Genomic DNA, 15,072 nt, shown 5'->3' on the forward strand with positions numbered 1-15,072 from the left:
AGCTGACTGAGGACTTCCGGCTTTTTTTTTCCTTGGTGTTTACGAAGCAACTTGGAGCTCTCCGTGATTTCTGCGCCTTTAAACGAGGTAAAACCTTCAGCTGCTTCACTGTCTTTATCGCGCAAACAGAACCGAAAGGCAGATAGAACCCGCTGTAGGCGTGGAAGTCATTTGTCGAAAAGACGCTGTGAGTTACCGGCAGCTTCTAACTCGAACCCTGTCTTCACCGGTCGAACCACCACAGCACTTCGGGATTGGAACCATTTATTGTATATTAAAGAACACAGCCGCCCAGAACGTCAGCAATCCTCGAAATAACCCCAAACATCCACTCAGCCTAAAGTAAAACTACCGAAAGCCATCGACAGGGGGCATGTCGAGATGATCTGACATTAAGAACACCAAGTTACTGACAAGATGAGCACCACTTTGGCAGAGTTCACATTTGTTTGAACTTCTGGATGCTTTATTGTTGTTTTTAGTTTCATAAAGTTTATTTGATTCGTATTTTTGTATTTACCTTTACCTTGTCAGTTTTCTATACTACTTTCCAGTGAATTCATAAAGTTTCAGATTATGAAGAACAGTTCCTTAGTGTTTCATTGATATTCTGTTGAGCTTTTATCCGTTTAGCAGAGTTTTCATTCATTTGGTAGCATTTGTGGAGTTTCTGTGCATTTTTGTGTATTTGGTTTGAGTTTTTTCTGCTTTTGGTAGTCTTTTGGTATAGTCTTCATGGTCATGTGTTTTGCAGTTTTCCAATTTGTGTGTGTGTTTGGTAGAGTATTCTGAGCATTTTGTGGTATTTTAACGTGTTTTGTCAAATATCCATACATTTGGCAGGGATTTGTAGATTTGATACAGAGTCTGAGGTTTTGAGTTTCTGTGGAGTTTGTTGGTGGAGTTTCTGTGCTTTTGGTAGGGTTCCTGTGCGCTTGGTGAAATTTGAGAATGTTTTTTTTTTTTGATCCAGTTCCTAGACTTTGATAGAGTCGTGGCCTTGCTCTCAGACCTGCTGGATGTTTGTTGCAGGCGGCGTTGTGTGAAGCAGCCATGAATGCCTCGGACAGTGATGATGAAGTCTACAATGAGAGGACGGCGCTGGTGCAGTCAGAGAGTCCCGTGGTGCCGTCGTACCAACCGGAAGACAACCTCGCTGCACCGGAGACCACGCCCAACAAAAGAATGAAGGTGAGGTCCTGCTCTCAGGTGGTTGGAGATGGAGACTCGACTGGTTGGCCTGACAGGTATCACTCTTTCTCTGGACAGACAGGGGTCACCCGGAGGTCGAGTTCGGCACCGATAGAAGGCAGCGGCTCGATCAGGATGTGGACGCCGATGAGGAGGAGCTCCCGCTGAAGTACGGCGCGAAGCATGTCCATGCTCTTCATCCCTGTCACGCTCTGCATGGTAGTTGTCGTGGCGACCATCAAGTCCGTCAGTTTCTACAGTGAGAAGACCAACCAGCAGCTGTGAGTCGGCTGCCATCGCCCACCATCGCAGACCAGCCTTCTCTGAACGCCGCTAATCACAGTCTGTCCACGCAGGATCTACACACCCTTCACTGAGAACACAGCGTCGGTCGGACGGCGGCTGCTCAATTCCGTCCTCAACACCATCATCATGATCAGCGTCATCGTGGTCATGACCATCTTCCTGGTGGTCCTCTACAAGTACCGCTGTTTACAAGGTCCAACGCACAGTCTCACCTCTAAGCCCTGGGCAGCCAGACACCAGGCCAGCTGGTGGCTGTGCAAGGGAACCGTAGTTCCCAGCTCCTGTTACGTGTTCACAGTTCCTGTTTCAAATTGATTTTCCCCACTCAGCAATACATCTGCTGAGGAAAGACTGGTTATTTTCAGCTCCATAGTCGAGTCTGGTTTCAAACTGCTGGCTAAAAGCAAATGTGAATACCATGATAAAATATTATGAGCTGGTGGTAATGACACCTGGCCACAGGCCAAGTAGTTAATGAATTGTTGGTTTGTAAATATATATATATATAAAAAAAACTGTAATATTGTTTCCTTGCATCACTCAACATCCAACAGCCAAACATCTAATCATTCTGTAGATACTGTTTGTTTCCTATTTTATTTTAAGACAAACTGAATTCCACAGAGGAGGAATTAATCTCAGAAACTTTGATAAATCAGAACATCCTCTTTAGCAAAGCAAAACACCCTGACTTGTATCTGTGCTTTGTGCAGTTCATTCATGGCTGGCTGATCCTGTCCTCCCTCATGCTGCTCTTCTGGTTCAGCTTCATGTATTTGGGGTGAGTCCTGCTCCCGCTCACTGCCGGCTGCAGCGGCGCCCCCTAATGTCTGCGTCTCACCTCTGCAGGGAGGTGTTCAAGACCTACAACCTGGCGGTGGACTACCCCACAGTCGGCGTGATGATCTGGAACTTCGGGGCGGTGGGGATGATCTGTATCCACTGGAAAGGCCCCCTGCAGCTGCAGCAGGCCTACCTGATCCTCATCAGTGCCCTCATGGCCCTCGTCTTCATCAAGTACCTGCCTGAGTGGTCTGCCTGGGTCATCCTGGGAGCTATCTCCATCTATGGTGAATTACCTGACGCTGCAGTGCCTTGCTGGTTGAGTCTGTGTGCTGGGCTTGGTCATGACCAGTTCTTGGTCATGACCAAGAGGAACGAGGCTTAAGAGACCCTGTAAAGCAGTCGCTTTACAGGGTCTCTTAAGCCTCGTTTCCTCTTTGCAGTTTGTGCTGGTCTGGGATAGGACAGAGCAGAACGGGTTGTCATGCGTTTCCACTGACTTAAGTTGTAGATAGTACCGAAAGAACCGTTTCCAGACTCCAACGATCACTACACAGTCAGAGGAGATCCTCCTCCTTGTGGGCATCAGACTTTACACAATTCTTGTTATCAAATAATTTGTTATTGTCAAAGACTTCTCTGTATATATGTTGTATTTATTCACTGTTAAAGAGTCCTAACATTTACGTTTTATTCTGTCAGCTCTTTTGGTATTTTAAAAGTCTGTTAACATTCTATTATGTCAGGAATTTCTCCCTGGGCTAATAAGGTACTTTTATTGCATTTGGATGCTCAGAGAGTACTGTGTCCTGTGTGCAGACCTTGTGGCGGTCCTCAGTCCGAAGGGTCCTCTGAGGATGCTCGTGGAGACGGCCCAGGAGAGGAACGAGCCCATTTTCCAGCCCTCATATACTCCTGTGAGTGTCCGCTCTCCTCCTGGCTGCAACTTCCTGTTTCCTGTTTGTCAATGATACCATGGTGGTGTTAAGAGAATTAACATCTTCCTCCGGCCTGTGCAGCCGCCATGATGTGGTCAGTGGGGATGGCGAGCCCGGCCGAGACTCAGCGCTCAGAAACAGGTGTGACTCCTCCAGTGTACACACACACACAAACACACACACACACACACTCATATAATGTAACACCGCCATGTTGTTTCTCAGATGAGGAGGCGGAGCAGAGCATCAGAGGGGTGGACCCTCAGAGACAGGCATCAAGGTCGATTCAGGAAGACGAAGAGGACAGTGAGTCTGACTTTGACTGCGTGCTGTCTGTTGTGTGTGTTTCTCTGTATGTTTTTCTGACCGCGTGTGTTACCTGCTTTGTGTTTGTCTGATTGTGTGTGTAGGAGGGGTGAAGCTGGGTCTGGGGGACTTCATCTTCTACAGCGTCTTGGTGGGGAAAGCAGCAGCGAGCGGAGCAGACTGGAACACTACACTCGCCTGTTTTGTGGCAATTCTCATCGTGAGTACACACTTGATACAGACTTTAAAAAAGTTCTGAAATAACTCTCCACCGTGTCTGATCTGAAATCTCACTTGAGCGTGTGTGTGTGTGTGTGTGTGTGTGTGTTTCAGGGTCTGTGTCTGACTCTACTGCTGTTAGCCATCTTCAGGAAAGCTCTGCCTGCGCTGCCCCATCTCCATCACCTTCGGCCTCATCTTCTACTTCTCAACAGACTTCCTGGTCAGCCCTTCATGGATAATCTGGCTGCTCATCAGTTTTACATCTAACACACACACACACACACTCTGATTCCGGTTCAGTGTAAAGGAGTGTAAATAACAAGCATGAGGATCTCGGCTTTGATCCTTGAGGAACTCCCCTCATGAAGGCAGCTCCTTGTGAAGCAAAGGATATTTTTCAGTTTGACCTCCAATTCAAACACAAACTGTACATCCTTCAACAGAACTCGTCGTATTTATTTTAATTCTCACAGAAACTGGTCAAACCTGGATTTGTCCTGCAGCCTGGTGAAACTTGGCCTTTTAAGACACCTCTCATACGCACACTTTTTTTTTTAAATACATTTTTCACATTTTGTGTGACTCTTGATAAATTCAGTGTCATTCCCCTGTTGTCTGTTGGTTGTACTAAAGTTAGCATGTTGACCAGCTAGCTCCAGCCTGTCTGGCTTGTTAAAAGCACATTCAGGTTGATTTGAATTGAATCACGGAAACGAAAAACGCTACTACAACTGCGGAATGCACAGGAGCGGAAAAGCACAGATTTACATTCTGCAGCTTTGAAGTACAAAGAAAATCATTAAGGAGGAAGTTAAATAGTATAGTTTGAGTTTTTGGTGTAAATAATAGATAAGAGGGTCCCAGAGTAAATCCCAGTGGAACTACTTGTTTCTAAATAAACCGTATTTGAAAATTCAGACCTGTCATTGTCATTTTGTTTGGTTTCAGTTGATCAGACAAGATTTTACTGTTGATGTTTTCAGCTGCTTCACCAACATATTGTACATATTTTATTGCAGGCAGATTTTTCCCACACACACACCACACCACAGGAGAGAAAACACTCTGGAAATAAAAACATGGGTCCTTTTGACTGAAGTCAGTCATTTGGTCCAAGGGAGATAAAGATGTTTTCAGAATGTATCCATCAAACCTCTTCCTGTTTTGAATGAAACTTGGGATCATTTTCTTTTTCAGATAAACCTTTTTCAGCAGGTTGGTTTATTGTAAAGGTTCACAGGTGGTCCCAGGATGCATCACTCCACACCAAAGTATCCAACTTGACATCGCAGTGTGTGTTCATCAGATATGAACCACCTTTATTCTCCCGTCCCAGGCAGGGTTAAGGGTCAGAGGGAAAGAAAAGGATAGGACAAAGATGGAGAGCAACAAACAAACACATCATTCCACTTGCTGCAGGGGTGATGGGGGCAGGAGGCTTTGAGAGAGAGAGCGAGAAAGACAGGATAAACAGTGAAACATCAATCTGACAGGACTGGTTCAGAAATCTCAGCCATTCAGACTGTAGTGGAGCCAGAGTGGGGGCAAGGGGGCGGTCGCCCCAGGGTCCACAAGGTCATAGGGTCCTGTTTCATGTTATATGTTCACATTTACTCGTACATAAATTATTATAATGAAATGCGCAGTGTGTGCCAGAAGGTATACACATATGAGTGTGGGCTCCAATTTGCCAATTCTTACATTACGACTGTCCATGAATGCATCAGAGCTGTAAGCCAGCGCTGATTGGCTGTGCGGCATGAACGAGTTTTTTCTTTTGCACTTGATCAGAACTCTTTGGAGGGAAGTTCAACAGTATGCTAAACACTATGCTAGCCGCTAGCGGTACTACCCAAAACCTGACATCGGAGCCACTGGTGAGTCAGTGAAACTTTCAAAAATATTATCTTTATCAGAATGCTGTGGTCTTAAACACCTGCCTATTTGAATGTGCCTTGTGTTGCTCTCAATTATAAGAGACCGCGAGTCTATTTTTTTCTAATCTACGTGAATTCCAAAAGATATTGTAGCGACCGCGGGGGTCGCTAGGGGCGCTAGAGAGCCACTGCCCCAGAACTGCTGTTCTGGAGAGGCCCCGGGGCATGATGGGAGCTCCCGGTTCGGGACTTTTGGGGCCATATGTGGAGGTTCTGTGTTTATTTGCGTTTCCTTTCATTATGGTTGTGTTTTGCATTATTGTTGTGTGCTGTTTGTGTCCTTTTATTTTACACATGTGTCGGACCGTGGGTCTAGGGGGTTACTTGGGGGGTGACTTGGGGCCTACAGGCCGCCATTATTCTTGGTATTAGTGTGTCATGTTCCCTTGCTTGGTTGTTTTCACAAAAAGCTTAAGTTGAGCAATAGAGCAGACCTCGCCTGGTCTACTTTCCCGCAAGTCGCCGCTCGAACGCCACAATATAGATATCTGTGTCTATATCTATCTGAATAAATTGTGTAATTTTATACCAGCTGTGTTCATTTTAAATTTAAGCTATATCAAAGATGGTGCAGATTTAGCACCATGGACAGCGGACGCTCTGAGATTGACAACTGTCAGGCTGCAGTTCTCTCTCTCTCTCTCTCTCTCTCTCTCTCTCTCTCTCTCTCTCTCTCTCTCTCTCTCTCCTCTCTCTCTCTCTCTCTCTCCTCTCTCTCTCTCTCCTCTCTCTCCTCTCTCTCTCTCTCTCTCTCTCTCTCTCTCTCTCTCTTCTCTCTCTCTCTCTCTCTCTCTCTCTCTGTGTGTGTCCGAACAAGTTTGTGAGCTGGTTTGTGACTTTATTCTGCTTTTTGAGGCATGTTTGCTTGGCTCAATAAAAGTGAGCATTAGTGTGTCCTTTGATGGTAGCATGAGGGATTGTTTGAATGGTGAAATTATTATCATAAGGACCCGTCGAGAATGCTCCGCCCCCTCTGTACTGAGACCCACGCTCCGCCTCTGCATTCAGACCGTATTCAACTATCCTTTCTCAGTCTTCACCTGCTTGGATCCTCGCCCCACCCCCCCGCCGCTCCCGCCCCGCCGCCTCCAGCCGGGCTGCCCCGTCAGACGCTCCCATGGCTGCGGACAGAGCTGCCGTCCGAGGGGCCATGCTCCACCCGGACGCCGCCGGAGCAGAGCAGGATGCGGGCTCCGGTGCCGGAGGCGCCGTGGAGTTCGACGGTCGCGTCCCGGTGCCGATGAGCCTGTTCGGCACCTGGGAGATGGACCGATCGTCCCCGAGCTGCGTGCCCAGGTAAGAGCGTCCGAGGGCGGCCAGAGAGGAGGGAGAGAGGCGGGGCGACCTCCAGACGTGAGTGATGTGTGTGCGTGTTTGGTTAAAGAAATGGGCTTCACGTAAGGAAAGTATAGTTTATTGATCTGTATTTAAGCCAACCTAGCGGGAGCCACGTGCTGGTGTTTATTTCACCAACAGCTTTCTAAGCCAATCAGATGACTGCCTCCAGCCTTCACTTGTGAACTCCGCGGATTATCAGAGTTAATGAACTCAGCCAATCAGCGCCAAGCTTCTTACATAATGGAGGTTTCTTCAGTGGAGCAAAATTAAATCTGAGAGATATATTGTCATTTTATTTAATGTCAAATGGAAAATATTCACACATTTTTCATATGGAATCAGTAAAGGTAGCAAAAAAAAAATCAGCTTTCCATCTAGGAAAGGATTGTTGATTACCAGTCACCTGACTGAACTCTGACCTTTGACTTGAATAGATCTACAGTGTTTGGACTAATTTAGCTTGGATACAGATCTTGAAATGATTTAGGTCTTATGATCTTTGCATTTTCAGAATCAACAATTTCAGAATGTAAGTTTGAGACAGACAAAGAGTCTGAAGGGATTCTGTTTAATTCTCAAACCACCGACTTGTCATCTGTGAGGAAAGCTTCTGCTGCAGAGTCACAGTATAGTTAGCACCCCTGACAGGATTAGCAGGATTAGCTTCTGCTGGCTGGTGTTTGATCCTGCAGGAATGAGGCTTCAGGAGGCACGATCCACATCCACTGCCCAATCCAAGACATCCACTGCTCGATCCAAAACATCCACTGCTCTATTCAAAGCATCCAAGTGTTCTCAGACAATGGTTTTTCAAATGCCGTCCCTGTGAAGGTCCGGACGCCTCATGTTGGACTGAGGGCTGCTGTTCTCTCTCCAGGCTGTGCAGTCTGACTCTGAAGAAGCTGCTGGTCCTCCGAGAGCTTGACCGAGAGCTCAGCTCCATCGTCATCGCAGTCAAGCTCCAGGTAGCGACTCGGCATCGACACATGGTGCAAAGTAATAGATTACATTCCTCCAAAAGTAATACATTATAAATGTTCATTTTCACTGTAAATAATTTGAAATTGCTGTTTCTCCAGAACACTAATACATAATGTAACTTAGTTACTCATTTACAAAGATAATTATTTATTTATTAAATTTTTTTAATTTCACACATACACATACAAACCAGCTGGGGGGAATTTTGAGGGTGTGTTTTTTTGTATTTTGGTAGTTTTTTGATTAAAATTTGAATCATGAAGTTTCAGTTAATGTGTAGATAATGTTGTGTTGAATGTTTTTTTTTTTAATTTTTTATTTTTTACCACAAGTACAAGACTTAAAGTAATAGAATATGAAATAAAATCATACATAAATCAGTACAATCTCTGCTTTATGTCTGATGAAGATTTATGATTAGTTGTGGCCGTGTTTCTGAGATGAAGAGTTCATATCTGGTCTGGCTGATGGTCTGTTACAGACCATCAGCTGGGGTCAGGTCGGTCAACTTCTTCTCATGAATCATGGCAAACCTGGATAGGTTGATCAGACCTGATCCTGGATCTCATCTGGATTGTTTTTTTGTTTTTTTTTTCCAGGGTTGCAAACGCACTTTGAGATCTCACGAGTATTTTCTTCCTCTGGACGGCCAGATGGAAACTGACCTGGAACTCAGCTTCTCTCTGCAGGTTACACACACACACACACACACACACATACACATACACACACTCTCTCTCTAACGCTGTTTGTGTGTGTGCAGTATCCTCACTTCCTGAAGCGAGACAGTAACTGTCTCTACGTGATGCTGCAGAGGAAACGGAGGTACAAGAATCGAACTATTCGAGGCTACAAAACACTCGCAGTGGGTGTCATCAACATGTCTGAGGTACCACGCAACACAACAAAACCTCAAAACAAGGCAACAATATCATAGTGCTACACTACATCACAACCTTTAAAAAGCATACACCGTTGCAACTTTACAACACTACAAATTTAACAATACAACATGACGACACAAACGAAACAACTTGACAACACAACCTCAAAACACTACAGCACAACACCACAATAATACAACCTCACAACACAACTTTAAGACACAATGTCAAACAACACAACTTCAGGTCAACATAGTGCAATTTGACTCTACAACACATTTTAACAAGATCAATTGTGTGTGTGTGTGTGTGTGTGTGTGTGTGTGTGTGTGTGTGTGTGTGTGTGTGTGTGTGTGTGTGTGTGTGTGTGTGTGTGTGTGTGTGTGTGTGTGTGTGTGCCAGGTGATTCAGCACCCCTCACACGGAGACACTGTTCTCAGTCTGCACATGAACTTCAAGGACGTTTCAGTAAAGGGGGCGGAGCTTAGCATCCACTCGCTTTCCAGCCAGCCAATCGAGCAGGAAGACACAAGCAATCACCATAGCAGCAAGGCGAAGGCTTCGGGTGGGAGATATTCCGTTTGTGTTGTGTGATGTGCCATGTTTGTTTGTTGTGCGATGTATTTTGTGTGTTGCGTGTTTACGTACACTGTGTGTCCGCACAGACCGCTCTCCGGACAGGGAGTCCTGGTGGGACGAAGATGACGACAGCTTCTCCTCTGAACAGGAAGGAAGTGATGACGCTGTCACGGCACAGGTGAGCTCAACATGTCTGTTCACCCCATGCAGCTGTCACACCTGCGCCACTGTTGCGTTGCACCTGCATCGCGCCTGTGGAGCTCTGCCGCCCCATGTATCAGATTCAGGTGTAGTGCCTCTAACTTTCAGAATGTGTATGGTGACGATGAGGAGGGTCGAAGAAAAACACACCCGCCTCACAGGAAGATCATCCGGACTGCCTCTCTCACTCAGGTGACGACCAATCAGAGCCGCCGATTCCTGACGCCCTTTTTTGCAGAATTGACCGATCATGCTGCTTTTTCTGTCGTCTGTTGATTAGCAACCAAAATTCAAACAGAAGTTTGTAGCTCTGCTGAAAAGATTCAAAGTCACAGACGAGGTTGGTACGGCACGAACACGAACTACGTAATATGTAGTACATATGCACGAAGCAGACGAAAAACCAGATTCCATCCATCCATCCATCCATCCATCCATCCATCCATCCAGCGAGTTAGTTGTGTCAGTTGATCAGATGTTTTGCTAGTACAGGGGTAGACATTCCTGGTCCTTGAGCGTTTGTTGTTTCAATGTGTTGTCTGTGTTTTAGTGGGTTGGTTGACGTGTCAGTGCTTTAGTTGTGTCAGTGGTTTAGTTGTGTCAGTGGTTTGTGGTGTCACTGGATCAGGGTCTTTGTGGCGTCGTGACCTCCGGCTGGTTGGTGGTTGTCCCACAGGCCCTCAGCTCAGACCCAGTGTGCCAGAGTCAGGAGGCAGAAGAGGACCTGGACCTGCTGTATGATAGTCTGGAGGTCTACAACCGGAGCGAGAGCGAGCGTGACCTGGAGGACAGCGACAGCATCCAGAGCACGCCCAAACCCACACTCAGGTCACACATCACAACACACACCAAAACTCACACTTGGATGAGGACACAGGCCAGAATATTTTCAGGAGTGTGAAGGTCAGGAGAAGCCTCTGTCTGATGGTATCACAGGTCGGAACGGTTGGTAGATATCCTTTGTTGAGAATGTCGAGTGTGGGGGTCTGTGAGCTGTACTTGGCGACAACGGCAATGTTGTGAAGTCTTTCTGACTTGGCATGTTCAGCTGGAAACATTGTGGAGCAGATGATTACGCAACAGTACAAAGGGACGGCAACAAATACACATATTGCACATAAAATAGCAAATAAATAATAAGCTTGTACTTATGTTGGTGCATACTCTTTAATTTGATTTGCGTACATGTTGTGTTTCAGGCCATTTTTTGAAGGCACCCCTCAGTCCAACATAGCGAATGATGATGGTCAGAAGAGTCGACAAACGGAAGGACAGATGGCTGTGAGTAAATTAACAGACACATAAAGCATTTAAATATTCAAATTCATTCAACAACATGAAGAGAAAGACCTGGCAATGTGTCTTCACTTTCATCAAATCAATACCTCCAGGTGTCTGACCTGCTCTCTGCAGGGGGTCTAGGGGCCCGTGTCCACGAGGAGCCCAGTGGAGAGGGGCTCGGCCCCGCCGTGAGTGTGACCCACATTTTCAGAGAACATGTTTACAAACTCTGACAGCTTTACAATAATGACGCTGATTCTTCTTTCAGCAGGATGATGGCAAGGACGGCGCCGCCACACCAGATGCAAATCAAACTACCAAACTGTCGAAAACTGAGTCTCTCACACACATTTCCCTTAGGTATATACACATATCATGCACACATATCTACATACGCACACACACACACACACACCTGATAGTGAGTTGCCGATTTCTGGACAGGTCAGGAGGATCTGTGAGTCTGCATCTTCGGAGTATGTCAGCCAAGGAGCGGCAGAACTCGAAAGGGACGGACAGAACAAGCAGTGTGGAGAGCGAGACATCAATAGACTGCAGAAACCCTGCTGCTCAGGTCTCTCTCTCACACACACACACACACACACACACACACACACACACACACACACACACACACACACACACACATACACACACTATTCAATATTGTTGCGTCTTACAGGTGGTCAGGAAGTCAGTGTTGGATCAGTTAAACAACATCTTGTTCTCTGACGATCATCTTCCTGATTCCATCATCCTGATCAATACCACGGACTGGCAGGGACAGGTCTGTGTCTCCAACATGACATCAGTATTGCTAATGCTGTGCTCTATTAACCCTGACTGTGACCGGTATATGTAATGTGTTTTAATTTTTACTCTTCTATTCTTTTTAGTGACGTTGTTTCAGTGTGGGACAGATCCTAAAAATATTTCACTGCACATTATACTGTGCATGCTTGTGTTTTTTTAATAAATAAATGGACTTGATTTGCTCTCTGTTGACTTCCTGTGTGTGTCCTCAGTATCTGTCGGAGGTTCTGTTCGATCAGCCAATCGTGTGCACCGTCTCAGCGGCGGATGTTCAGGCCGCCTTCGCCGCAGTTCTCAGCCGGATTCAGCGATAGTATGAGTCTGCACACAAATGCCTGCTTGTGACTTCTGAACCCCAATCCATGACCTCTGACCTCTGTTTGTCCTCTCAGCTGTAACTGTAGCTCTCAAGCTCCGCCCCCTGTGAAGGTGGTGGTTGGCGGAGATCAAGCCTACCTCAGCTCTGTCCTGTGCTGTTTCGTGGAACAACTCGCCAGCAAGACACCCGACTGGCTGAATTACATCCGCTTCCTCATCCTGCCTGTCGGTAAGCGCACACACACACACAAACACACAAACACTCTAACACACACATTCGATAAGATGCGCCATGTTTCCACCCTCAGGTGTGCACCCGCTGGCCAGGTATGTGTCGTCTCTGGACGCCCGCTTCGGCAGCCTTTTCACGGACGCCGGATGGAGGGAGCTGTTCTCCCGACACGAGCCGCCACACAAAGGTGCGTCCGCTCCTCCGGCCGCTCGCTCGTCGCAGCCGCTCTTCTCACGCAGTGATTGGTCGTTTTGCAGAGGGCGTGGACGTGGCCAGGCGAGTGTCTCAGTACCTGTCCGGAGCTGCGGTCACTCACCTGTGTCCCATCTCTGAAGCCATGTTGACCTACAAACACAGGAGGTACACACACCGAATAGTACACACAGCTACTACACACTGATATTTGCATGCAGCTGCCACATAACCACTACGTAGCTGGGGGGGATTCAAACCCTGGTTCTGGTACAACCCTACTACAACTCACAGATGCACAACAGCCCAGAGACCAACAAAAATACACACACACACACACACACACACACACACAGCCCAGACACAGCTTCACTCTGTTTGTCTTCACAGCCGGGAAGAGGACTCCTGTCAAACGTTTGTTCCTTTTATTGGGGTGAGGCATCTTTCTACAACTGAGGCTGCTTTTTACATGCACGCTCTGAAATCATCATCAGATTGGTGAGACGGCCGTGTTTGTGTTTGCTCTCAGCTGGTGAAGGTCGGAGTTGTGGAGCACACCTCTATCACCACCTCAGGTAGACCCGACTCACACGGCACACACACCTCACGCCTTCCGTCTGATTTCCGTCACTTCTGATCGGATGCTCGCCGCCTCCGTTCGCAGTGGACTCTGATGACTTCACCCTGGGGTCGCCTCCCTCTCAGGCAGGAGCGCCAATAAGCGCGTCCACACCTCCTACCTCCCCCTCCATCAGGTACACCCCCCCAGTCCCTCTCCCGCGCTGGCCGGGGTCCTCACATGCTGCTCCTGGTCTCTGTGCAGCTGTCCGGCCGAGGTGATGTGTCTGCAGCTGGATTACTGGAGCCATCAGGGAGGAGGAGGAGGAGACCGGAGGAGAGAGGCGGGGGTGAAGAACACCCTGAAGAGTAACTTCCGGTGTCTGCAGGTGTCGAGGCTGAGCAGGGGAGACCTGATGAGCATGACGGTGGTGACCAAGGAGAAGAACAAGAAGGGTGCGTGGTCTTCCTGTTCTTCTGCACTCGTGGGGACCAAAACAGTGAGAGGTCCCCCAAAATCGCCATACTGTGAATGAAAAGTGTTCTATTTCATCCCTCCCTGTGGAGCCTGTCAGGTGGACTTTCTCAATGTCCGAGCGCCATCCACCCGGCTGCAGTACGACGGTTGGTGACAGTTGTTAGGTGGCGCAGCATCTGCAGGGTGGACCTGGTGCTTTCCTGGTCCCCACAGTCTTGGATTCTTGCAGAGTCCTCTGGAGGGAGGTCCCCCTTCTTCCTCCCTGAGGGTGTGGCAGCAATGTCAGCCCAGCATGTTAGAGCTGCAAATGTTGCATTTGGGGGCCACGACCTGGTGTCAGCTTTCTCAAAAGGGCTCCGAGAGCTTTGCCTCAAAAGCCCCACGGGCCCCAGCGTGGGACCTGCACTTGGTGCTGGAGGGCATACGTTAGCCTCCCTATGAGCCCTTGGCAACAGTGGAACTGCAGTGGGTGCCACTCAAGACTTGGCAAAACTCCTGCTGGGGTACACGCTTCCTCTATCAGTTTCTCAATGAGGTTGGTCTCTGGGATTCCTCATGACTACGTCATGTGTCATTCAGTGCTTCATCGCCTGGCAGTCAGGAGGGATGAAATAGAATGAGAATTCCGAATGTAACTACAGTTCTATGAATCCCAGATGACCACCAGAACGTTCTGTCGCTCAGATTCTGTAGGAGCCGAACCTCGGGTTGAATTCCAGAGCTTACTGTTGTTCTTGGGTCACCCAGGGGTCACAGGTGATGTTGTTGGTATACATACTGGAACTGCACATGCGTGAAGGGAACATTCAGTGTTTTCAGCGCCTCCTTCTGGCGGTCATCCAGGATTCATAAAATTGTAGTTACACTCATAGGTCTCGTTCTAATTAATGTCTGTGTGTGTTTGTGTGAGACAGTCATGTTCCTGAGTAAGAAGATGAAGGAGAAGGACGCAGAGTCAAGGAGTCAGGTGATTGAAGGAATCAGCAGATTGATTTGTACGTCCAAACACCAGCACACACTGAGAGGTACGCACAACCACTGCACAAAACACACACTGAGATGTACACACACCTACTACACACTAACAGTGCTCTGCAGTAACCCCCCTGATGCCCCTCCCCTCCCCCTCAGTGTGCGTGGACGGCGTGGAGCACTCCGATGTGAAGTTCTTCCAGCTGTCCGCTCAGTGGCCGACTCATGTCAAACACTTCCCCGTCGGGATATTCAGTTACAGTAAAGCCTGAAAACTACATTACCCACAATGCCCTGCTGCGGTCAGTGTGGAGGACTCGTCATCATTTTACCTGTTCAAATAAATCATTTTAAAACCTGATACTTTTTTTTTAAATTAATTTTTAGGTTTCGGGTCAGATATGTAGTGGAACAAAGGAAGATCTGGGTTTTGTCTGTAAAATTTGATGAATCCCACGTTTATGCTGTAAAGAAATGAGATGCAATGAATCTGAAGCTTATTTTATTTGATGAAATAGAAAGCTTTAGTTACAGCATTGACATATATACTGTCTGCCTCTGT

General features: G+C 47.4%; 1 protein-coding gene and 1 pseudogene across 1 annotated transcript; both read left to right on the forward strand.

Annotated features, from left to right (window-relative positions):
- The first annotated feature begins 30 nt into the window (after positions 1-30).
- On the forward strand, positions 31-4,657 carry LOC115389835 (presenilin-2-like; annotated as a pseudogene).
- A 2,260-nt stretch (positions 4,658-6,917) lies between these two features.
- On the forward strand, positions 6,918-14,803 carry LOC115389836 (phosphofurin acidic cluster sorting protein 1-like). Its single transcript, XM_030093404.1, has 24 exons — positions 6,918-6,979; positions 7,899-7,986; positions 8,602-8,691; positions 8,766-8,891; positions 9,289-9,451; positions 9,552-9,643; positions 9,775-9,858; positions 9,947-10,006; positions 10,343-10,494; positions 10,866-10,947; positions 11,058-11,135; positions 11,219-11,307; positions 11,425-11,506; positions 11,618-11,734; positions 11,973-12,073; positions 12,153-12,307; positions 12,387-12,497; positions 12,568-12,670; positions 12,893-12,935; positions 13,032-13,077; positions 13,167-13,257; positions 13,326-13,516; positions 14,453-14,563; positions 14,670-14,803. The coding sequence occupies exons 1-24, from the start codon at positions 6,924-6,926 to the stop codon at positions 14,780-14,782; spliced, it is 2,424 nt and encodes an 807-aa protein (XP_029949264.1). The 5' UTR covers positions 6,918-6,923; the 3' UTR covers positions 14,783-14,803.
- The last annotated feature ends 269 nt before the right edge of the window (positions 14,804-15,072 follow it).

Source organism: Salarias fasciatus, chromosome 6, assembly GCF_902148845.1.
Source record: "Salarias fasciatus chromosome 6, fSalaFa1.1, whole genome shotgun sequence".
Taxonomy (NCBI): domain Eukaryota; kingdom Metazoa; phylum Chordata; class Actinopteri; order Blenniiformes; family Blenniidae; genus Salarias; species Salarias fasciatus.

Excerpts from the sequence above, each read along its gene's own strand:
- LOC115389836 (XM_030093404.1), top strand. The coding sequence starts at position 6,924 with ATGAGCCTGTTCGGCACCTGGGAGATGGACCGATCGTCCCCGAGCTGC. Across the intron at positions 8,892-9,288 it reads GTGTCATCAACATGTCTGAG|GTGATTCAGCACCCCTCACA; the intron begins GTACCACGCAAC and ends TGTGTGTGCCAG. Across the intron at positions 12,936-13,031 it reads CGTTTGTTCCTTTTATTGGG|CTGGTGAAGGTCGGAGTTGT; the intron begins GTGAGGCATCTT and ends GTTTGCTCTCAG.